At 51.4% G+C, this 25,314-nt stretch overlaps 1 protein-coding gene across 4 annotated transcripts in view; it reads left to right on the top strand.

Moving 5' to 3' along the window:
* The window catches only part of NECTIN1 (nectin cell adhesion molecule 1), a 112,536-nt gene that overhangs the window by 74,186 nt on the left and 13,036 nt on the right, over positions 1 to 25,314 (top strand). For all 4 annotated transcript variants that reach the window (XR_008453395.1, XM_054086877.1, XM_054086878.1 and 1 more), the window contains exons 6-8: positions 17,668 to 17,815; positions 20,238 to 20,325; positions 20,495 to 20,605. Coding sequence is in view for 3 of the 4 variants with exons in the window: in XM_054086877.1 (XP_053942852.1) it covers positions 17,668 to 17,815; positions 20,238 to 20,325; positions 20,495 to 20,605 (347 nt within the window). In the remaining variant the exon portion in view is untranslated. The remainder of the gene's footprint in view (positions 1 to 17,667; positions 17,816 to 20,237; positions 20,326 to 20,494; positions 20,606 to 25,314) is intronic.

Genomic DNA, 25,314 nt, shown 5'->3' with positions numbered 1-25,314 from the left:
TTGCTGCCAATTTGAGTAACTCCTTGAGAGAGGCCGGGGAAGCCAATGGGCAGAGGAAGGGGTGAAGGCATCACCATCGCTCCGAAAGTCTCCAGCTTCTCCGCTGCGGGTCCAGAGTGGGGAGGGAGAGCCAAGGGCTGGACCTGGCAGAGCAGCGAGGTGGAGCGAGGGGACGGCGGGGAGGGTTCAGTCCACCAGCAAGGGAAGGAGACCCACGTGGGACAGAGAGGGGAAAGTTTCTTCTTCAGACCAGTAGGACTTTCCATATGGAATTTACCTGTGGTGAATGTAAGGCTCATAAGGAGTCCGATTCTCCGCTGGTATTGGTGGAGGGGCTCTCGCTGAGGATCTGATTTTTCTTTTCTTTTGCCTTTCATTTTTTTTTTTAAAACGCTATTCCTTAACTCCAGTGGTTTTATCTCTCTTTTTTTTCTTCTTCCTCTTGCTGTAATTATCATTGTGGAATAAAGACTACAGACAGACGAACAACCCCAACCCCAACCCCACCTTTTTTTTTTTTTTTTTTTGTAATCTGTGATGTAAGTGCTTTTGTAAAAAATAAAAAATAAAAATAATAATAATGTAATGGACTTTTATGATTTTGTTTGTTTGTTTGTTTTGTTTTGTTTTCCATCCTTTGTAATTTGTTGGTTTGGGGGTCCGGGAGGGGCATTTTCATGGTTATGATTTGTGTGGGCAGGGTGTTGCATCACCCTTCCTTTTACTTGTACAAAAATCAATAGTGGCTCAGCTGTGGAAAAAAAAAAATGTACTTTTTTATAAATAAAGAATTTTAAAAAAAGACACATTCTCCTTTGTTGGTTTTTTTTTTGTGCATCTGTGACCGCGTCGTTCTGCAACCGGTGACTGATCGCTGTAAGGGGAGGCACAGGAGCAGAAACTGCATCTGCTTCCAAGCTGCCTTGGTCTCTTCCCACCAAAAGGGTTCTCGGGCACTGGAACAGCTGCCCAGGGAGGTGGTGGAGTCCCCATCCCTGGAGGGGTTTAAAAGACAGACAAATGAGGTGCTCAGGGATCTGGTTTAACAGTGCACAGGTAGGGTTGGACTCGATTTCAAAGGTCTTTTCCAACCAAACTATTCTATGGCTCTATTTCCAGCATTTTGGGAGTGGTTGCAGATAAAGGCTGAGGGTTGAGAGATCTCCAAAGCAGTGAGTGGCCTGGAGAAGGTGGGCAGGGAAGGACTGGTTTTGCCACTGGTGTCGGTGCTATTGTGTGAAATTCTTGGACAGCACATTCAAGACAGACAAAAGGAGGTGGGGAGCGTTTCCCCTTATTGATGTAATCAGGGAATTTCCTTATCAATCGATGCCAAACGTTAACCTGAGCTGAAAACCGTGTAGAAAAACCTTGAGAAGAAAAATCCGTCACAAGCTATTAAAAATTTTGACATTGTCTCTCGCTTAGGAAGTTCCTAAGGTGCAGTTATCTATAGCAGATGGGACAGGCTACTGGAAAAATGTCAATACGCGCTTGGTCTCTTCTTGCATTTTCTCTAGTTGTGTGTAATTAGCTGCCGTCAGCGCCGGGAGGCGGGGCTGGGCCAACCTTCGGGTCAGCACCTTGGGACGTTCCTGCAGTGCAACGCTTGGCTACCGTGGCAATCGTGCATCAAAACCATCCCGATGCTGTAGGGATGCTGAGGGTCCATTGGGAGGCAAAACTGATGGAACCGCATCCCTTCTTCTCCCTCACAGAGCTCTGCATTGGGGAGAACAGTCTGCCTTTCCCCTTTCTTCCAGCTTCCTGACTGTGAAGACAGGCTACAAAGAAAGCCTTGTTCCCAAAGATCAAGGCAGACAACTCCGCAAGACTTTTGCAAGGGAAGGAGAGGCAAAGCGAGCAAAGATCGCAGAAAACGTGCTTGGTGTTCCTTGCGCTGCCATCAACAGGCATTTCGCAATGCCCCTGGCCTTGGGAGCATTTGGGAAGGGATTTTTGCACCTGGAGGATCTGCTGGATCTGATTCGAATCAAACTCCAGCACTCCCCATCACAGGGAGAGGGATCCTGACGCAAACCTGAGCTTGAACTGGTCTTCATTGTGAAGAGAGGAGCTGTTTGGACAGGGAGGTGTTCAGACTTAGGCTGGAAAGGAGCGGTTTGGTGCAGACTGCTCATTCCCTGTCAGCAGCACAGCGGGCGTGGAGCATGCGCCGGAGCAGCGGGAGGCTCTTTGATACCCGGCTCCGTGATCGGCCCATTGTGTGCTGCTTGGCAGCGGGGCTCCCTCCAAACCCCGTGCCCCTAACGGAGCCGATTCGCAGTCATTCTGCTGCGTTCCGCCGGGCGCCTCCCTTTGGAAAGGGTTGACGATAGCCTTGGCTTGGCTTTTTCCAGATGCAAAGGGAAGAAAAGCCAAGAATGCTCTTGTTATTAGGCTTCAACGTGGCTAAAGGAGTTATGACCTCTGTATCTACACGTCCACGTGTTTTACTCCTCTCATTTTCCACTTACTCCTCTTAGCAATGACGGATGTTGGAAGTGGGGCTTTACTTTCAGCTGCAGCCGTTCAGGTCAGCAGCCCGAGGAGCGACCGTGACAGCGATGCAGAAGGGCAGCATCCCACAGAACTGGATCCGCAGCAGCTGGCTAAGCCACAGCCGCCAAGACTGGGGAGGGGGAAAGAAAGGGAGCAGCAGGGAGGGGGATCTAAGATGGGAAGAAGGATAGGAGGGGCTATCTTTGCCCGTGGTCCTGCCGGGATGAGCCCTTGGGAAATGCTGCACTGATTTCCCAGGCCATGTCTTACAGTCAAGCGATGATGGATAAAACCCGTTGCATGGGGCCCTCTTCTCAGCAGCTCAGGTTGCAGAGAGTTCAGCACAGCAGGAATTGACTCCCATGCAGTGCCACGGAGTATTGTGTTTCTCTGGAACAAAACAGAAACACGTTGGGGGCGAATGCCAGCAATGCATGCGGCCCGTGGATAAACAGCAGCGTGGCTTGGATCTCTGCTCAAAGCCACATCTCTGCAGGCAAGCGCTGCTGGACCCAAAAGCAACTTGAGAGCCGATCAGCAGAGAGCCAGGAGAGCTGCTGGATCAGGGCAGGAGATGAGCAAGAGGCTGGGATTCACTCCTAGGCTGCATCCCTGCCGCTGAACGTGGTCCAGCAGCACGGCCAGTCTAGACGAGAGTCAACGCTATGCCATTTACCTCCCTGGAACTCAGAGGTGTACTCAGATTTTGGGGCTGAAATGTCCATCATGAGGTTACAGAGCCAGTTTCCCTCTTGGTACAATCACATCCAACTTCTGCGACTGCCATGGAGTTAAAGCTTTTGCCACCCATGCAAATGAACGTGGCCTAAGTAGGAGTTGTAGTGAGTGAGAGATCCAGTCCAGTGGAACCAGGGAATTGCCAGGCAATCCGCCCACGTCCCTGGGCACAGGCACCTGGGAAGATCATAGAATCATAGAATGGTTTGGGTTGGAAGGGACCTCAAAGCCCATCCAGTCCCACCCCTGCCATGGGCAGGGACACCTCCCACTGGATCAGGGGCTCCAAGCCCCATCCAACCTGGCCTGGAACCCCTCCAGGGATGGGGCAGCCACCGCTGCTCTGGGCACCCTGGGCCAGGGCCTCCCCACCCTCACAGCAAAACATTTCTGCCTAAGATCTCATCGCAATCTTCCCTTTTCCAGCTTAAAAGCACTCCTTCTCATCCTCTCCCTGCCCTCCCTGATCCAGAGCCCCTCCCCAGCTTCCCTGGAGCCCCTTTCAGCACTGGAAGCTGCTTTAAGGTCTCCCCAGAGCCTTCTCCTCTCCAGCCTGAACATCCCTCCCTCCTATGCCGTATTAATGCTTTGCAGAACACCCCCCAAAGATCCACATTCATGGGAGACTCAGAAATGGAAGTACAAGAGCCAAAGAGCTCCAACAGACAGAGAAAAACCCGTGTAACGGGGAGGTGTCAATCCAGGTTGTCTATGAAGTGCTGGCAGCTCGAGGAGCCAGGTCAGGTCAGAGAGCATCAGCCTAGAAATACGTGACTCTCAATCCAAAACTCACTGCGAGGGGAGAGACAGTCGTACTGGAGTTCGAGGTGGACCTCTCAGGGTCACACATGCCACGAAGTCTCCTAGAGCTTGGGAAAAGAAAAATTGCTCGGAGAGAAGCTTGCCAGTCTAAAACAGCGCCGGGTGAATTACTTGTAGCAACAAATATGTTTGATTAATTTTTTTTTTTCCCATGCTTTCAGATTATTTGCAAACTTGAGTTTGATTTGTATGAACATATTTGTTAGAGGAAATTGCTTTATGCAAATGGAATCCAACGGGGGGACCTGTGACACCGCGGAGTGCTGCTGAGCCTCAGATGCCCTCAGCAGTGCTTGGCAGAAGGCGAGGGGGGGCTGGTTCGTTCCTCCTCCAAACATTTCACAGCCTTCCAAGACGTGTTTAGACTCAGGCTCTCCCTGGTATAGTATTTGCAGAAGGATCAGCCTGTAAATAAAAGGGGGACGCGGGTTTCACTCCTAAAATTTTACCGATTAGTTAGCAGGAATGGGAGTCAGGCACGGGCGTGCAGGGGCACAGCGAGATAAATGTGTGATTAAAATATAGGTTAAAAGTGTTGTTTCACCCGCCAGGGGCTGAGTTATTGAAAGGTAGTAATTTATGGATCCCAGACACTGGAATTGCTCCCTTAACCTCAGCAGCTGAGGCAAATGTTGTGGCGCCATCTGAGCCCAGCGCAAGGTGGGTTAGGGATGCTCCCTCCTCCCTGGATTTCACAAACCCGGGTGCTTGTAGGAAACAGGCAGAGGTTTTTGTCTGAACCAGAAGGAATTTGGGGAAGGAAATAGTTCGTATGAAATGCTCCTTCTGCCCCTTTGCAGGAAACACTGCCCTGCATTTGCCGGTGAGCTCAGGAGGAGCAGCTCAGTGCCGGCTGCATCCCAGGAGATGAATACGGATCAAATGTTAAGAGATCAAAGAGAGCTCCCTTTGAGGAGCTGTGAGGGCAGGGGGGTTCTCTTTTTCATTAGTGCCTGGCTGTTAAAACCTTTTTCCTGCCCAGCACCTGTGTTCCTGATATATTTGGGGCTTTACAAAGCCAGCGCTCCCCTCCATCCATCTGCCAGCCCCATGGAGAGAGGGTCCCTGAATGTTTCCGTGTCTCCTTTATCTCCCTGTTGCTTTCAAACTCCTGCCCGCCTGTTTATCTCACAGTTCTGAAAAGAAAATTGCCAGCTTCGTCCCTGTCAGCTTTAACTGATTGCCTGTCGCTTGGAGGGAGGGAGCCCACCGCTATGGCCCTGGCTGCACAGGGAGGAAACGGCTCCATCCCTCGAGGAACAAAGTGCTTCATTTCCCATCTCCCAGCCTCATCTCATTGTCCTGCTGTAGCTCCCAGCCCTTTCAATTACCGCTTTACAATCATAATGAGCAGTAGCTTTCTGCTGGCACACAGTTCTGTCCACCCAAAGAGCTGATCCCGTCAGGAAACGTTCATCCCTTGAGGTCCTCAATTTCCCCGACGTGCAAAAGATGCTCATCCCTGGGGGAGGTGATGCCGAGAATGGGAAAAAAACTTCAACGAAGGTGTACAGGGAAAACAGAGGTGGACTCCGGAGATCTAAATCCTGGCTCACTGGAGCACACTTCTGCCTATGCGATGCACACAAACACATGCTCGCTGTTGCCATCCCAGCAGGTGCCTTTCCACCCCTGCAGCGGTTACCCTTTCCTCTACCCACCCCGAACCTGCATAATCCATTTGGCCCTGGCTTCGCCTTTCCTGTGGCTCAGCCAAGGGGGAGGTAGGAAAAGGAACAACATGCAGAAGGGGCACCCAGTCCAGCTGCTGCCAGCTGTGCCAGCCCCACGGCTGCTGATCTGGATGCTGCAGCTGTCTGGGATTATCAATGGGTACCGGAGTGGGAAGGCTGAGTCGGAATGGCTCGAGTAAACACTGCAGAGCAGTCCAGAAATAATGGCATGGGGGCTTTGTAATAGGAAGGAATCATAATTAAATAGAAATTAGTTACTTAAATGGTCACTTCCTGGGGTTTCGTTGATGTCCGATTAACTTTTAATTTGCATAAGCAATAAATGTTTAATTATGTTATTAATATATTTGAGTTGAGGAGCTTATGGGGTTTTATAATTGGCATTTAACTAGATAGTTCCAGCATATTAACGGATGTTTTATAGCTCCATGCAAGGTTTCCCAATTATAACTGACCTAAAAATTTGCTTGGAGGACCTGCCTTGGAAGTGTTACCTGAGTAACAGAATCTGAGCTGAAGAGGAGGATGTGTGGGGTTTGTCCCTGCGCAGAGGAACATGCGGACACAGCTCTGCACCTCCCCAGGGGCGCGGGACCCCTCTCCTCTCCCCGGGATGCTCTTTCCTTAAGGCCCACAGCCTTCCCTTGTCAGAGAGGAGGTCCCATCCCCTCTCTCAGCATTCAGCTGACTTCTGAGCCAAAAAGGCTGACACGAAGCAGGGGATTAGAGGGTGGAGAAAGAGATTTAGAGATGGGGATGGCTTGTAGTGAGTTACAGCACGACCTTGTGACGGATCAGCTCCGCTGGGACTCTGTACTCAACTCCCAGCCTTTGCTTCTTCCCCTGTTCCACCGCTGTGGGTTGGCACCAGGTTCTTTCTCACCAGGGAGGTGTTCAGGAACATCCTTTAAGGTGAAGTTTCAACAGACTTGCTGAAAAGTTGTAGTGAAGAATTCCCTGCATTCTTTCCCTCTGGGTCTTCTTCCTCGTAAAACCACAGGTGCTTCAGCAGGGATATCGCGATGGCAGAATTACTGAGTCTCTTAGTGGGCTTCTTTACAGATCCACCGACTCAGGGATTGCCAAAACACTGAGGTGGTCACTGTTCCCACAGTCTCTATGAAAGCACCGAGCGGCGCCATTCCCACCACCCCTCCCTGCAGGCTCCGCGGGAAGGTGCCCACTGACGGCGATTCCCTCTCGGCAGCTCCTTTGAGAGCTGTCAGTTAGCCAGTATTAATCTTATCCTCCATTCCGTCTCTACACTCGCTTTGATGAGACGACTGGTTTAGCAGGCAAAAAAAAATGACATTGTGCTTGACTGACAAGACTCATTCCCCACCAACCACGGAGACTGGCATCGATTGAATTCCTGCCTTTTAATTCTTTATTAACTGCAACCCGTGTTAGCTTTTTCTTTGGTGCCAGCAAATCACCCTGCAGTATTCAAGCAATTCGCTGTGTTCTCTCCCAGCCTGATAGATTTTAACCTTCTAGAATTTAACTGTTACAACAAATAGCAAAAACCAACAGCAGTGAGTTAGAGATCTCAGCTAAGGCTTTCAACCTCTCTCTTTGCTTATAATAAGTGGAGTATCCAAGGAGATGTTGTCCAGCAAGCTCCTCAGTCTTGTCATCCTCAAACGTGCGGAAACTGTTTTGTCATCTTAGAAGCCACAAACAAATGTCTGTTGGTCTCCAGAGACAGATCATGAATAGTTATTCAAACCTTCTGCCTTTTCTGAATCACTGTTGCCCTCTTGACCATATCCGTCTGGTAAAGAGCCTATGGAGCACTGCAGAGATCTTGTTTATTCCTGTTGTATTCCCCAGGGCAATCCTAGCTTTTGTATCAATCGCCCGTCCTTCACAGCTTCTCTTTCATTCCAACCGATTGCTCTCTTTCCAGCTTTTCCATTTGATCCGCGTTGGAGATGAAGGAAGCTCCCCACGTGCGAGCTGGTACCCACGGTACATGGCTAAATAGTGGCGGTTACACCCAGAGACTGTCCTGCGGGGCTTGAAAGAGGTCTGAGAAGTTAGGAGGGAAGGTGCGTTAGGAGTCTTTCATTGCCATTAACCAAAGGGAGAAATCAGGAAAAGGGTCGGGAACATAAAGTCTGAGTTGCCTCCTGCATGGTTTTTCCCTCTCCTGGAGCAGCGTTGAACGGGGGCAGCCAAGGATGTGCTGCAGTGTCCTCCCCCAGGCACGGTGACCGTCCTGGCTTGGCAGAAGCAGAGCTCACCCTCGTCAGCGTGAGATGGTTGTGAGGAGCAGGAGGGGAGGCAGCAGCACTCGAGCCCAGTTCAGAGCCACATGAGTATCCAACAACATCATTCTTGCCCATCGGTTGGCCCACGTTGCCCATGGCCCCCTCCCTGCTCCAGGGGGCCCAGAGTCATTCTGTCTGGACTGCAGCGGGTCTCACACTGTGGGAGAGAAGAGAAGGGGGGTGTGAAGGAGCACAGCAGCCTCGAGCCCCCCTTGCTGTAGCTATCAGTGGAGAGAACTGTAGCCCCATCCAGGTTTCTGTTTGCACATCTCTTTGTGCACTTTTGTCCCGGTAACAGAGAAAAAGAGCAGTTCCTTCCTACCCTGCCACACATACCCCACGTCCACACCCAACTCCCAGCAGTGCACCTGCAAGCACGGAGCTGATCTCCTCCTTTGGGGACATCCAAGATTCAGCTGGGCTGTGCCGTAAGCACCCTGGAGGCTTTAGGAGACAAATTCCACCCAGGGCACGTTGGCCAAGCGCAGTGAAACGTTCTCAGGAGTGCTGCTGAAGATTGTTGAGCAAATTAACTCTATTAACGCAAATGATGAGTCTGAGCTGCAGTTTCTGTACCTTCTATCTGACAGAATTCACCTGGTGGCTGCTTGTAATCGCGTGATCTTAATGGACTCATCAAGGGCGCAAGGCTGTACTGTGGCTAACCATGGGTTTGGGGCCACGCCGTGCTCTGGGCAGCGGTAGCAGGCTGCAAAGACCGAGAGAGGCACACTCTGGTGTAATGGGGTTCAGGATCTGGCCCCTTCATCCCTCTAGGAGAAGCAATTTCAAGTGTCATCACCTCCTCGAATCTGTACAGCAGAAGAAATAAATTACTAAAGGGATTTGATTGTTCATTACACTGCTGAGCTGCAAGGAAATGAAGCAGAACTAAAATTAGGGGCTGGGAGGCAGAAGAAATGTCAAATAACATTTCCCATCTTCTCCAGCGCCCATCTTCTCCCCCAAAACAGGACAGGGCACTCTCCATACTTTTGCACGGAGCTGGGGAAGCCCTGGCTCTGGGAAGGCAGCAGGGTCTGGAGTTGGCCAGCTGGGGTGGGGCTGGGTGAGTGGGTTGGGGACAACAAGGTCATGTCTGGCTCCTCTTTGCCAGAGCCACTGAGCGGCATGGACAGGCCGGGACATCCCAGAAGCTGGAGTTAATGCACTGAGGAGTTCTTGGCTGAGAAGAAAGCATGAGGCTGTAGGATAGGTGTGCACCGAGGGGCTCAGTGCCTACAGGTGGATGCTGCTGCAAATGCTTGCTCTTGCACCCCCTGAACAGCGCAGCAATGACTTCACTACGCTCTGTCATTTCATGCAGAGAAAAGGTTTCCTTCCTGAGCTCTCAAAAGATGTTTCCAGGTTTAACAACTTTGGAGCAACAGCTTTGCTCCAGGAGTGGAAGAAAAACCAGCCCAGTAAGAGGCATCTGCAGGGCATCACCTACGACAGCAGCTCCTCTGCAGAAGTCAGTCCTCAACCCCTGCTGGATCCCATGGGGTTAACACACTGCTCCTACTGCTGCTATCCAAACCCCATCCTCGTTAGTGGCCACTGGGAAGCATCGCAAGGGAAGGTCACCAGGGGTTAAAGCCACATTCCAGACATGCTTTTGCAGCCAGCAGCTACTTAACCAGATGCTGCTTAACCAAGGATGGCTCTGCTGCTTCCCCTGCAGGAGAGGCAAGGGGGAAAGCCGGTCAGGATTTGAGAGAGCCGAGACGCTTCCACCCTTGGTGAATGGCAAAGCAATTGTCTTTACTGGAATGTGTGTGAAATCTCCACTAACATCAAGCATATCCATGTGTCCACTTGCAGCTGGGCACGCTCTTCAAAGCAGGCACCCACCAAGGGCTGCCTCTGCCCAAAACCTCATCAGAGACACACAAGTGGTTTGCAAAGTCTTTAAGCACCAGTTGGGCCGGTAACTATGACAGAGGAAAGCAAAGCGGGCAGGGATCGTATTGGATGTTGTGATTAGCACTCGGGCAGTGGGATACCCGAGCACCCCACGCACTCAGGGGACACCCAGCCTGGTCTTTGGCAGAGAAGGATTAGAGAGGGGAGTTATCAGACTACCCATAGAGGCGCTTGGCAGCGAGGGATCCTCACTTGTGGGAGGCAGAGGAAGGACAATGCAGAGAGCGGTCAGGAGCATTTGCTTGTTTAACCACCCTTGGTGCCGCTGGCTTTTGGCCCCGCTCAGAAGGCACAATAGAATGGAGCTCCTGCCAACACCCGTTTGCTCAGACCAGATCCAGGTGAGCCTGGAAGGGACCTTAAAGACCATCCAGTTCCAACCCCCTGCCATGGGCAGGGACACCTCCCACTGGATCTGGTTGCTTAAAAACCCATCCAATCTGGCCTGGAACCCCTCCAGGGATGGGGCAGCCGTGCCAGGGTGCAGGGAAGGGCAGGAGCAAGGGGAGCCACCCCACGGGCGCTGGGATGCTGCGTCCCCAGCCTGTGCAGGGGGAGATTTCCAAGGGGATGAGGCTGGTGCCTCGCGCGGAGGCAGCGTCAGGCTCGCAGCCACGGCTTGGCACTTGCCTGTGTGGTGCTTAATTGTGTAAATGAGAATTACATCAACAAGCAGCCTGGCAGGAGAGGCTGTGAAGGCTTCTCAGATTCCTTCTGACTTATATCAGGGCAGAGAGGCAGAAGAGCAGCTCTGCCTTCAGTTTGGCGTTTAACCTTTGTTTGGCTGGCTGCACCTCCAGCTCCTGAGGTGGCACAAACCCAGGAGTACCTTGTCTTGGTAGTAAGAGAGGTCCTGAGCTCTTTCTGTAGCTGGAGGAGTCTCTGGGAGGCAGGGATGGGCAGGGCTGCTGGATCCACTCTGCTTTTGCTATGCTTTTGTCACCGAGTGAAGCTCAGAGGCTCTCCTGCTCAGACAACCCTGCCAGCCACCTCTGCTATCCAAATTGCTCCTCTGCCCCATGCTGAGGTCCAACTCCCACTCTTTCTCTCACCATATGTCACTGGATGAACAGCACTTGGTACCAGAGCCTGTTCTGGGTACTGCAGAGGTTAAGTGGTGCTGCAAATTGACCATTTAACATTGATTTGTGTTTGCTCAGTGACAGATTCCCCTCATTGTGAAGTGCTTTCACAAACGTTTCTTGCAGCCTGGTTACCTCCACTTGCAGTTGGGCAGAGAGCTGAGCTGGAGCGAGGTCTGAGCTGGGCAGAGGTGGGAGGAGACGGAGGGGTTTCATTCCCCTTCTGTCCTCCAATTCAGGTCAGGACAAAAGGAACGGGCAGAAAGATTCTGGGCCCAGATGTGATGAGTGATGGAAACAAGGAGCAGGATGGCACTTCAGCCTCACACAGTAATGGTCCAGTGCCACTGGCTCAGCTTTCCAAGCAGCAGTTTTACCCTTCTTAATCCCTTTTATCCTCTGGATGCTCAGTTGTCCCTGAAAGGGATTCACTTAGTACACAGTGAAGGGAAGTGCCCCCAGAGAGACCCACCCCACCTCTCCTCCCTCCGACCAAAGATCCCTTTAAAATCCCCAGGGACTCGCAGTTTATCCTACCCTTTGGCCCAGCAGCTCTGCCAGCTCAACAGCTCATCTCTCCCAGGAACAGCATTCCGTTAACCCCTTGTAAACACAAAGCGTCAGGAGGCTCCGAACCAGCTTGTGCCTGGGGGTGTGTATGCTATCGAGCGTGTCTCAAATTAGCCAATCCTGCTCTTGTCTTTAAAACCAAACTGGGGATGTATTTGTTCTGCCAAGCTTTTCAACTCCGTTTAATTTAGCTCTGTGAACTCACCGTGTCTCAGGCTCCCTGGAATGTGTCAGGTGGGGTGTATTATAAATATGCATCGTCTGGGTTCGTTGTCTTGCTCGAAGTTTCAACAGGCAGGGAGAGTCCAGCAAGTGCCGATTCCTTCCACCGGATCAGGGTGGCAATCCAGGACACTTTGAGCTGGCACTGCACAAGACAGACTGCCTTAGACATGCAGGCTGTACACGCCTGCGAACAGGGATGCAATCGAGCACCGAGGTAGCTTTAGCTCCGCTGAGGCTGGCAGCAAGAAGAGCTTCAAAGCTGCAAGCAGAAAGAGAGGAGAAGAATCACGATTCCTTCCCACTGATTTGCAACGTGCCTGAGAGCAAGGCAGCACACTGCTGAGTACCTTGGCTAGCCAGCCATGAAATAGATGGGGATTTGGGTTGTGTGGGGAGGTGATAAATGGAAAGAGAACCCTACTTTGCAGTCGGCTACAGATGCAGGCAGATCTCCGAGCAAACAGCTCATCAAGGTGGTTGTGTGTTGTTATGGTGGGGTTTTTGCAAAGCACTGAGGGATCAGCTTGAAGTCAGGAGGAGGCAGACTTAAGAGAAGAGCGTGCAGCTCTCCTTGAGCAAACTCACTTCACTCAGAGCTGCAGGAAACCGGGCCCAGGGACTGACTGAACTTCCATATTTCCCTGGGGGATGCAGGTCAGCAAGAAGGTGGGGCTCAGTCTCACCCTGGGGCAGCTCAATACGTGGCAGACAGGTTAGAAAGACAGTAGTGGTGTGAGACCCAGACCTTTAATCCAAATCAAGCCTTCCTTCCTGCCTGCCTGCCAGCACCCCTGCCCCACCCCACAGCTGGCCGTCCAATTTGTGTGGGACCCTGTTGCACAGATCTGCTCCGGCTGCCGCTGTGCGCGTGTACCCCAGCCTTACGTACCCCAGACGGGCAGGGACCCTGGTGGGGATCAAACAGCCCGCTCTCAAGTCTCGATCCCAAGAACAGCCCGGTTGCTACACGATGCAAACGTCCCAGGCCCACGAGTAGCTTTAAAGGAAGAGACTTTAATTCCCAAAGCGGGACAGATGCTGCCTCTTTTTCCCTTCACAAAGTCCTCCACTCACTTTGCCCACACCAAGAGGGAGTCATTCCCTCTGCTCTGCCATACCCTTCTCTGGAAGCTTCCCACCGTATCCATCTTTGCTTCACGTCAGGTTTTCTTTGGGAATGTCTCTCTTGCTCTTCTGCCAGCTGGTTCTGCAAAGCATTCATTGTTCCTCTGTTATTATTGACCATTGTGCTCTGGAGCTGCACTGTTTCTCTTGTGTGTAGACAGCTCCGTCCGTTCCCCTCCACGCTTTGAAATGCCACCATGGCTGTTTGCACGGATGAGGCAGTAAATCTGAGCCACAGCTCTGTCCCTGTCCGCACAGACGGAGTCATCAGCCCTGCAGCCCTTTGGACAAGGGGTTCTTTCATAACTGGTGCTATGAAACTATGCATCAATCACGCGCTGCGCTTGATGCATCTCTCGGATGGACGTTCTTGTCTAGCGGATGCTCTTCCCTTGTTCGGGAGGTGTGAGCAACTGACAGCATTGAACTGCTGGATATGGTTTATCTGAGCACTGGGACTGCTGAACTGTGTGTCAGCACTTCCCAAAATGTTTTAATTGGGGCAATTGGTAGAAAGATCTTCACCTGTTAGTGGTTACTTTTGGAAACCCAGATACACACATCATTAGGTGATCAGGAGGGATGCTTTATGTGTAGATAACCACTTTTCTTCCCTTCCTGTGTTGCTTCCATCTCCAAAAGAGCCATGGAAGAACCAAGTAATGAACAAAACTGCACCAAAAAAGGCTGGGGGTGGGGTGTCCTTCTTTTCTCCTTAATTGTAATACTGTGAATTAATTCTGTTTCCAGCAGGAACGAGGAGTTCCCAGCAGCCCTTAGACATCCAGATAAGGCTGAGCTGTTTGCTCAGCCCCTTTGGGTTCCCTGGTACCTGCCTCACTGCCAACTGCTTCACACCAACTTTTTTTTGGAGAGTTTTAAATTATTCGAGCGTGACACAGAGCAAGGGGTTTTGCATTCTTAATTGGCAAAGCCTCTTCCCACTCCAGTCTGGAGGCCCCTGAGCTGTCCTGCCAATTTATTCTGCTCCTGTTTCACAAGCCTTGGAAAAAAATCTTCCCAGGGCTGCCCAAAAGCCCTGTCAACGTAACTGAATCCACATGTGCCAGTTCTTATCATCTCCTCCTGAGGCTTCCTCCGTGCCCTTTTCTTTGACTTACAACTTCTTGCAGCTGCCCTCCAGAAAAGCCCTGTTGGTGCCTCTAACTTCACCTGTCAGAGCGGCAACGCGTGGAGAGGAGGGAAGGAAATGGGCTGGGTTTCAGGGAGCCCCCGAAACAGTGCTGGCCACAGCTCTGCTCCAGGAAGGGGAAACTGAGGAAATAAACAGCTGGGGATGAAGGTGAGGCTGAAGTCACTTGGTTTTCAGCCTGGAGAAGGCTGAGGGTAGACCTTATTGAGCTCTGCAGCTTCTTCACAAGAGGAGGAGGAGCAGGTGCTGAGCTCTTCTCTCTGGTAACAAGCGACAGGACCTGAGGGACTGGCTGGATGATGCCAGTGGAGGCTGAGGATGGACATTAAGAGAAGGTTCTTCTCCCAGAGGGTGGTGCACCACTGGGATGGCTCCCAGGCAAACAGTCACAGCACCAAGCCTGACAATATTCCAGAAGCATCCGTCCAACACCGTCAGACCCGTGGTGTGGATGTTGGGGGTGTCCTGTGCAGGGACAGGAGTTGGACTCGATGATCCCTGTGGGTCCCTTCCAACTCAGGACATTCTATAGTTCCATGAAAGAAGGTTTAAAAAACATCGAGGGGATGGGGGACCTTTTTACTCTCGTTTATGCTCCTTGTCTCCCAGTGTTTCCTCTTACTATCAGCAATGATCCCTATTGCCTTTCACTGCTTCCTAGCAGGCCTCCTGCAAAGATGTCATCAACACTTCTGCAGAAAGCAGCCCGTCCTCAGGAAAGAGCTCTGCAGGGGCAGCGCTTGTTGTCACAGGATTTGGTCGTTGTTTGGCACTTGCCATTGTGTGGAGGATCTGCATTGCCCCACGGCCCCATCTTAGGCAGCTGGGATGGGTACCAACACCAGGATGTTCTTGAGAGCCTGGCAAGAAGCTAGCACTCAGATAGACACCCCAAACCTCTGCATGTCTCATCCCCTGCTTTTACCCAGTGCTCTATATTTATCCATCTCTCTCTTACAAACTGACAGCTGTTTCCCCCTCTTTAGCTTTTCCCAGCCCCTCTCTGCTGCTACACAGCCCTGATGGGTTCCTGAAGACTTTAGCTTTATTGCTTTATCTCCGTTTCTCTTTCTCCTTCCATCCCCTGCCCCCCCCCCCCCCGACCCCGCATACACACACCTACTGATTCACAGCAGCAGCAGGAGGACAATGTCCTCTGCTCGCTACCTGCCATCCATCTCCAGAGAGCCGTTGGGGCCCAATTCATCATGGAAATGCTCCTGCCAAAGGGACTGGAAGATTCTTTACAGTCACCATCGCTGCCATGATCTCAAATACTGTCGGGGGATTTGGATGGCACCGTGTCAGCTCTCTGCCCGAGCACGGCTGTAAGTGAGCTGTCTCGAGGCAGAGGTATTATTTACAAGATAACGCGGCTTATGGAGAAGGGAAGAGAAAGATCAGTGACTGCAACGCTGCCGAGGACAGCGGTGAGCAGAGCCTCACGTTCTGATGACTACAGCATCCTGCGGCTGGAAGACGCACATCTCCACGCTCCTAACTAAGGAGCAGGGGAATGTGGGATGCTGACCGGTGCTCTGGGGTGGCCTTGTGAAGCGAGGGACAAATAGGCTTGCATGGAATTCTTCAGGAAAGTGTTGGGGGGAATCAGCGTCAAGGCAATTCCCGGAGCACATTCTTCCCTGGTAGGAATGTCTCAGCACAGTGCTGAGCCTTCAAGTGTAAACATGCCAAGTTCTCAGCTGTGCAATTTGTTGGTATTGACCAGAGAGGGGATTTCCTTGGGAAACGTTTCTATATCTCAGCTCACTCCTGGATGACAGCAGCAAATCTGAAAGGTGAAGGAAGCTGGCTGTGAGGCGAGAACTGGGAATAGGCAGTTGGCAACGATTCAGCACAGTCAGCTCTGCAATTGTACCTGGTCCCCGGGATTCCATGGAGCACAGCCTTTAGGCTAAAAGAGCGCTGAATCCATGGATGTGAGGTGGGAGTAAGTGGCAGATTTTCACCTTGAAAGGTCATGTACATATTGTGCTTCGTGGTTTGGGATTGTGTGCATACTCCCATACGGGGACAGGCTGAGAGAGTTGGGGTTGTTCAGCCTGGAGAAGAGAAGGCTGTGAGGAGACCTAAGAGCAGCTTCCAGTATGGAAAGGGGCTCCAGGAAAGCTGGGGAGGAGCTCTGGATCAGGGAGGGCAGGGATAGGTGAAGGGGTAAATGTTTTCAGCTGAAAGAGGGGAAACTGAGATGAGATCTTAGGCAGAACTGTTTTGCTGTGAGGGTGGGGAGGCCCTGGCCCAGGTTGCCCAGAGCAGTGGTGGCTGCCCCATCCCTGGAGGTGCTCCAGGCCAGGTTGGATGGGGCTTGGAGCCCCTGATCCAGTGGGAGGTGTCCCTGCCCATGGCAGGGGGTGGGACTGGATGGGTTTGAGGTCCCTTCCCACCCAAACCATTCTAGGATTTCGTGATTTTATAACCATGCACACGTGTAAAGTGTGTATAGTTTTGAGGCCTTGGGAATGGGTTGTTAAATGGAGATGCTCGTTACCACTATGATACCCAAAGCCATAATTGTTGGAGAATAAGGTCCATAGATTCCAGAACATGGTCTCTAAGAGCAGCCAGTACCCAGTCCATTAAGAAAAGTGCAAAAATGAGGTGTGACAGACAACTTCTACAAAGCACCTTGTTCCCTCATCCCTGTCTCGCTCCCCTCCCCTGAATTTCTTTTCCTTCTCCTCCTCCTCCTTCTTCCTCCATTCCAATTATCTCCTTCTTTCATCACTGCCAGAGCTGTAAGTACAAAGTACCAATTAGCTAGTTTTCAAGTTTAATTAGGTTGGAAGGTAGAGCAAATTAAATCCTTTTATCGTACATTTCAAAGTGCTTTCCCATCGGGCCCATGGGATAAGTTGCCTTTGAATGAGGTCCACGTTGGTCCCAGAGGAACTGGCCCAAGTCACAGAGCTCTCCAGCCATGGGGCAAACAGGAGGCGAAACGCAAGACAATATATCTCCCCCTCACCCCTAAACCCCACACTCAAATGATTTTTTGTAAGGTTTAAGGGTGCACCTACTTCTGCTCCACCTCAATAAGCTGAGCGTTGGTTCTTAGCTTTCCTAAGGTCAACCTGAATAGCAAAGTTCTTCAAATTCAGGAATCCAGTGAAGAGACTGTGACAAAGCCCTGCAGAAGGCCTTCAAGGGAGTTAAATAATATCAAGTAGAAGATCCACATGAGCACTTATATCCCCCAAACCTTTCTTTCTTTGAGGGCAGAACAAAGAAACAAGAATGGATCCAGGAATAACCACCTGATTTAAGGGGAGATTGCAGAATAGGTTGAGGAAGCCGTTATCTTGGAGACACAGTGGGCTGCGTTGTAGCCACAGATTTCTGTTCCTCTGGAGCTTTGACTACTACCTTTCAGTCTGATCTGTCTCACCCCATGAAGCTGCCTGCATACAGCCATCTCAGACAGTTTCAGACCACGTTGGAGTCTCTGCTTCCGGAGTCCCTGGTTCTGCTGGTCCTTGCCGCTCACAGGTTGTGTTGTCTGATGCTCTCCTCTCTCCTGTGCTTCCCATGTGTTGCAGATAAGCCGTTACCTCAGGGTGCCCCAGGAGGCATTATTGGGATCGTGGGTGGAGCCATCGCCGCGGCTCTCATCATCGGTGTGGTTGTCACCGTAATTATTGTCTACAGGCGGCAGCAGAAGAACCGCACCGAAACGGACAATGACCTGTAAGTAGCCCCAGGAGGGCAGAGGTACAACACACGGATGGTACGGCTACTGCGGGATGGGAGAGCACCACCGGCCCTTCTGCTATCTGCACACACAAAAAAAGCCTGGTGGAAAAACATCTTTACTGTAATTTCTTCCTGTCTGCCACCCTTTGGCTCACTCCTCTGACTCGCTGCCCTTCCACGGGCCCCTAGTGCTTTCTCCTATTTTTGAACTCCTATCACAAGCCTTAAGTGGAACTTGAAGCACATGATGTTCAGCCAGATGCTGCTTTTACTGTAGCACATCCTTGGTCGTGGTAAAGCTGCTCAGCACCACTCTCACCTCCAGGGCAAGGAAAGAATCCCATTCTTCCTGTTCCAGAGCAATAGCTTCAGGTTCCTGAATTAGACTGAATCACAGTGTCATCAGAGAGGGGTCTCTGGACCCTGAGCACCTCTGAATGTATCCTAAAGAGTCCAGAATGGGTTCACATCCACTCGGCATTCCAGTTTTGTACATATGGTACCAGCCTGAAGACCCGAATGCTGGCAATACAAGAGTAGGGTGAGGGAATGTTCCAGGGGCTCCTCTTTGAGAGGTGCTGGAGCACCTCCTATATAAAGGACAGGCTGAAAGAGTTGGGGTTGTTCAGCCTGGAGAAGAGAAGGCTCTGAGGAGACCTTATAGTGACCTTCCAGTCCCTGATAGAGGCTCCAGGAAAGCTGAGGAGGGAATGTTTAGAAAAGCACGTAGCGATAGGATGAGGGGGAATGGCTTTAAATTGGAGAGGGGAAGGTTTAGACTAGACATTAGAAGGAAATTCTTCACAATGAGGGTGGGGAGGCCCTGGTCCAGGGTGCCCAGAGCAGTGGTGGCTGCCCCATCCCTGGAGGGGTTCCAGGCCAGGTTGGATGGGGCTCGGAGCCCCTGATCCAGTGGGAGGTGTCCCTGCCCATGGCAGGGGGTGGGACTGGGTGGGCTTTGAGGTCTCTGCCAACTCAAACCACTCTATGATTCTCCTTGCTTTGCTCTGCCCTGCACTGTGCAGAACAGATCCCAGGCAGGGAATTTGTGGTGTGGAGTTCAGGTTACGCAGCATGAACAGAGCCCTCAGAAATGCTCATCCTGGCCTCTTCCCAAAGAGCTCTGTCTTGTCACTGCCTTTTCACAAGAGCACCCGCGCTCTCCCTTCTCACCTCATAAGGGAGGCACAGAAAGCCCAAAGGCTAGAGCTCGTTTTTATCTTCCACAGCCCCCACCTCGTTGTTGTAACATCTTGGCGCCACATTTTGTGCTCCATTTAATCCCATTTGAGAGAGGGCATCGGAGGATAGAAGAGAGGAAGGGATGTGAACTGGGGGGAAAGCAGGAGGAGAGACAGAAAGTCAGGCACACAAACAACAACAACAAAAATAGCACCACGAGGAGGTGAAATTGCATCAACAGCAGCCCTGGATAGAGATGCATTCAGACAATCCACTTCCCACAATGGCCCTCCACCAGGCACAGGGAAGAGCCACTTTAGCTGAGAACAGCAACACAATGGTGCCCCAGTCTGAGGAGGCGCTGCCTTTATTGTCGAGTCTACTCCAAAGGCTCCCAAAGTAAACAGTGTTTCTTTTCTTTAGAGCCATAAAGTGAATGTTCTGCAGAGCTCGGGAACTCATTTTGCCCACCTCCTCACCAGTACCCGCTGGAGTCAACTGGGTTCCCAAGGAAAGGAGTGTATCTCTCGTGAAGTTCGTACAGAGAGAAGGGAGGGTGAGGCAGCTAATTAGCGGATCAGAGTTTTAATAAGTTTTGTAAAAGGATTAGACACATCTGTGCACATGAACAGAATGTGCAGAAACAGCCTCTAGGCTGAGATTATAACAGCTGCCAATCCTTATGCTTGGGGGGCAAAAGCTGATCCCCTGACTGGGGGTCAGGGAAAAATATCCCTGCATGGCATAGCGCGTCTACGAGGAGGAGTCAAATCCTACTTGGAAACCTGTGTCAGGGGCTACCATCCCAGGCAAGCTCCCAACCCAGGGATGACATTAGCTTGTTGATTTGCAATGACCACTGCCAGACACCTTCTGGTACCCTACAGCCAGAAAATAAACCTCCAACCAGGGGTGATTGGAGCCATTCCAGAGCAGTGCCTGAAGATAGGTATCCCAGCCACACCCTCGGGGACCGCAATCCGACATGGAGATTTGCTTGGAATTGGGAACAGAAAGCTAGGAGGGAGTTTACTTCTATTAAAAATTCTAATTGGGGTGAGAAAGAGGACTAGGAGGGGGTACTGAGAACGATCTATAGGATTATATCAGCAGTTCAGCGACAGACACAATCAAATCTTTGGCGCATGCAGGGTCTTGCTCGTTACGGCACATCAAAGCAAGCAGCCCCCCCGTCTCTTGCTCTCCAATCAGCAACCCCTTCTTGTATCTGCAGAATTGATTTGCCTCCATCCCACAAACCTGCCCCTCCACCCAAGAGGAAACAGGAGATGAAAAGCCACCTGACTGCAGAAGACATCCAGGTACGCCTGCCCAGCCCAGCCGCCTGTTCCTTCCTCTGGCAAGGAACACATTCCCAGCAGCATCCACAGTGCCTAAATTATGGAAAACTGAGTTTAAAAAAAACCAATGAAGCCCATGGCTTCTTTGATACTTCCTCTCCTCATCCCTCTTCTCGCTCTTCTATTACAGGTGGTTCACCTCGACAACATGAAACACGAGGAGGAAATCCAGAAGCTCCCTTTGCAGACTCCGTACTACGACATGGCAGCCACTGAACCCTCTCCCTACACCGACAAACTGGTAAGGAGGTCAGGGTGCTGATAGTGCTGCCCAGCCTCAGCCTCACCGCCTCTCACATAGCACCTCTCACCTGAAACACAAAAGCCCACCACCACCCACGGGGGTGAACAAGCAGCCTTCACAGCCCAGGACCACCGCGTCCTGGAGGAAGGCAACCTCCCCACTCTGATCTCAGCCCACTTCTCAAACACCACTGACTAATTCGGCGCTTGCCTTTTTTGCCCTTGGTTTCCACAGGTCCTAAAGCTGTTCTTTTGTGGGTTATTCCTTAGCAAAACACCCTGCATATTCCCAATCCTCATCATAGGACTGTGACAGCCTGGGGCAGCCTCGTCTTTACCCACAGCTAAGCCTTCCAGCCCCCTATCTCGCCCCAGTCTCTCTTCACCTCCTGCAACTGAGCCCCTGATAGAGTTTGCAGCCCAACGAAGCCGCTCTCAAAGAGCAGCGTGTGCTGCAGCCAGAGCTTCACAAAGCAATTATCTGCAGGGCAGAGCGTGGCAGTGTTTGACTCTCAATTGACAACAAGTTCTATAAGCCTCCCCCCTTTTTTTTTTGTGTGGATTTGTTCAGCCTCAGACAGGGAGATGCTAATGTGAGGCAGCAGCAGCAGAGATTAAGGGCCACGGAGAGATGTTAGCAGCCATGCGGGAAAGGTTGGTTTTCAAGGGCTGAGGCTTGTTAGATTCAAAGGGTAAAAGCATAGGAAATAGAAAACAGATAGGATTAGAGCCCTCCCTTGATGGGGAAACAGGAAACCTTCCTCCTACCAGGTCCTGGACAATATCCTTTCCCCCCACACACCCTGTGGCATGGGGCTGCTCCCCTCCATCCTCCATGGGGATGCAGGATCCCCATGTCAATGCTGCAGGTCTCTCTCCAACTCTTCCTCACCACAGGGTGGTTCAGAGCATGACACGCTAAACCTGGTGCTTCTGGCTGTCAGCAATGTGAATCCATTTGTTTGAGGAAGCAGCATAAATATCAGTCCACAGTAGAGCAGCGTTTTATGAACATAACTAATTATAAGCCTTCCTCCAGTTCATCCTGGTGTGACCCTTTAATGCATATTCCTGTGCAGATAATAGGAGGACAGGGCCCAGTGACCTTTAACTAGCAGAAGTCTGCAGTGAGACGGATGCTGATGGCATTGGGAATAAAAAGACAGAGTTCTGCGCTGAACTGTGTTGATATGATCCCATTTACTTCATCCTAGCTGAAACGTGGCTGATGCCCTTAAAGAAAAAACTTCCCTTTGGAGCCTTCCCTCAGCCCTCGCACTTGTCTCCAGCTCTTTCTAATCCTTGCTGAGCAGTAGATGAGTTTTAAATGAAATGCAGGATGCTAGAGCCAGACGGGCTGCGCTGTGGAGAGCATCTGAGAGACGAATTTCAGGCAAGCAGGAGGATGGAGGAGCTCATTTTGAGAAATAACGAGCAGTCAGTTAATTAAGTGGCAGAGTTAGTGATGTGAGATGAGGCCTGATGGGTAGCTGCTCTGTAACCATGGAAACAGAGTTTGCTGCTCTCAATCCTGGTCTGGGAAGATGCATTTCTATGTCCCATGCTTGGCACTCACTGCTCCTTATCCATGGCTTTAGCCAAGAGGTGATGGACTATGGAGCCCTCGTTTCTTTTGATCCATGAAGAAACTCCCCGTGCCGTAGGGATGCGGCGTCTGGGTGACAGCTGCTGCTGCCCCAGAGCTCTGCCTGCTGTTGGCACGGGTCTAGCACAGCTGGGAGCTGGTCCTCTCCTCTGGTAGCTCGTCTGGCAGTCCTTGGAGGCGGCGTCAGGCTCCCCCATCGCACACACCCACCAAGCTTTAGATTTTTGTCCCAGCAACAAGATGAGGCTTGCTCCCGTTTCTTGCTAAATCGCTGTCTCCTTTGGGCAGGCAACAGGCTATTCAAGTTCATGACTGGCGAAGGGACGGAGGGTGTCTCTTAGCTGCCAAGGAGTGCCGGTTTTACTGGATTCCTCCCAGATAGCACAGGCAGAGTGTGCTGCTGCAGCCAGGGCCGGCTGTGCATCCCCTTGCTCTGAAGGGAGAAAGCTTTTGCCTTCCTCCCTGTAGAACCACTCACAGGGGCCACTTTTTTCACCCCTGAAGCCTTGTGGAAGCCTCCCGTTCGTGTCATGCATGCGCTTCCCTGCAAAGGAGATGCTGAGGAGTGTCCTGCTGGGGCAGCACTTGCACAGACACCTCCATGCAATGGGGGTTCCCCAAAGTAGCACGATCTGCTCAGCCCACTCACCTCACTCCAGGAGCATCCTAAGGGATGACCAAGGCAAGGTAGACCCGCACGGTCCATTGCCTGAGAGATGGATTAGTTGGGGGATACAGAAGGAAGCACTCTCTTCATCTTCACTGGGTCTCTGCCAACCCCAGTTTGAAACAGCCCCCCCACACACACACACACTTTGGGATGCATCCATAGGGAGCTGCTCTGTTGCACGTGTGGTTCTGAGACCCTTTAGAGCAGAAGACACAAGAGAAAGGCACGATATTCTTGTTCTGCTGGCTCTTCATCTGGAGATTTGAGTAGGGAGCGTAGTGAAGAAGATGAGAGCTGAAGGGAATGGCTTCTGCAGGAAAACGGGGCGGGTGCATTCAGCTTTAAATGAATTGTGCAAAACCTCGTAATTTGGGCTAAACTCGATTCATCACAAGGCGGCATGAAAGCCACTGCCTGCGGTTGACAATTTCACAGCTCGAGAATGGGAGTCACAAAGTGATTAGAGATGGCGAAGCACAAGGAAAGGGGAAGCGGGAGAGGTGCCAGGAGGGATCTAGAGAGGTGTGCGGGCACGGGACCAGGCGGAGGGGAGAGGCTGGGGTGTGTCTGCGAGGACAGGGTGCCTGCAGGAAAGAGCAACAATGGGCTCAGTGTCAGAAGCTACAAATGAATGTGTGTGTCTTGCAAACTATGGGGAAGACTATGAAGCTGACAGCACAGAAACATGCAAGGAGAGTGGCAGTGAACAATAAAGGCACAGAAGAAGACATTGGTGTGACGGGCTTGCCTTTGAGCTCTTGTAGGGTAAAAGCTCTGGGTTATGTGATGGCATCTAGGCAGGAGCAAATGGATTGGAAAGGTGAGTGCGTGTTTCAGTAACACCTACAAGGCTACGTATGTCAGGGTGCAAATGTGTGTGGGTAGAATAGCAGAGTCACTAAAGCATGCAAAGACATCTAAGATCATCCAGACCAAGCGTCAGTCTAACATCGCCTTGCCTACTAAACCATGTCCTGAAGTGCCACATCTACAATGTTTTTGAACCCCTCCAGGGATGGAGACTCCACCACTGCCCTGGGCAGCCTCTGCCAGTGCTTCACCACTCTTTCAACAAAGCAATTTTTTCCTAATACCCATTCCCCTGGCACAACTCGAGGCTATTTTCATTCATCCTACCCCTTATCAGTTGGGTAAAAGCAGCAGTGAGCTCTGTGTGCCCATGGCAGCGCCTGTGGGTCAAGTAGATGCCGTGTGTTTGTGTGTGAGAGGGAGCATGAGAGAGAGAGCGGGAGGTACAAGCACGTGTAGGAGCCAAAGTGTGATTAGTGTATGTGTCAGCAGCACCCATTTGCACAGGTAGAAGGGAAAGTTTCATTGCTGCGGACAGCAAAATAATTCCTTTCAGTTTACAGGGCAATTACCAGGGTGCCAATGCTGATGATTTACAGAGCGCTTGCATGTGGCAGTGCTAGACCTTGTATACAAGTCACATTATTGATATTGCAATAAATTCTGCTCCAAACAAGCAGCAGGGAGCAGGAACAGGCCCAAGAGTGGCAGAAAGCAAGGGAACTCTCTGCGAAAACACACCCCCAGTGCATAGGGAACACTATTTTGGAGTGAGGCAAAGGAGAAAGGATAGGAATGAGGTCCTTTCTCTGGGACTAAAGGAGGTACTGAGATAGGATTTTCAGGGGGAAGGAGTTCTGCAGGGCAGAGGTTTAGGTTTGAGACTGCAGTTGGCATTACTGGTCCTTTCAGATATCCATAGGCGTTCAGTCTGGGTCCAGACGCAAAGCAGGGATAGGATACACACCTTCCATTCCAATACCTTGCCAGTGCTATCTGGTCACCTCCCCAACGGCAGGATACAGGGGGAATCTCAAACCTCCTGGTCCTCCAGCTTCAGGGAGCACCACAGCAGAACCGAGCACTGGAAATGCCACTGCAGCTGCGTTCCCTTTCCCGCCACGCCTGTGGCTGGGATGCCGGCAGGGAGCCAGACCCTGGCACAGAACAGCACGGCTGTCGAAGATAATCGCTCACTGAATAACCCCTTCCAGCAACAGGCACTAAACCAGTCCATTACAGGGCTATAAACTTCTTCAAATGGCTCCGCCACAGCTGGTGTGCGGCTGAGGATGCTTCCAAACAAAGAGAAGAGAAACATTTTCAAATTAAACACCTTTTGCATAATTGTCTTGTGATGCAGCCATTTTGGATAGAGAAATTGGAAAGCTATTTCACTTGGAAGAGACAACTCTCTCCTCTCAGAGAGGCTTAGCAGATGCTTGGCTAATGCCAGTGCAGAAACCAGGCCCAAAAGCAAGTATTCAAGAACCTCCACAGGGCCAGGAGCCAGGGTACCCCTTTGGACCTTGGCTCCCGACGCCAGGGCTCCTCCTGGTGACTCGTTTTCCCTGCGGAGCTGCGAGGTTTTTATCCCACCCTGCCTTCCAGGTTTCTCTGA

This window comes from Cuculus canorus, chromosome 23, assembly GCF_017976375.1.
Source record: "Cuculus canorus isolate bCucCan1 chromosome 23, bCucCan1.pri, whole genome shotgun sequence".
Taxonomy (NCBI): Eukaryota; Metazoa; Chordata; class Aves; order Cuculiformes; family Cuculidae; genus Cuculus; species Cuculus canorus.
Note: the sequence above shows the minus strand (reverse complement) of the source record. Positions and strands in the feature narration are given on the sequence as shown.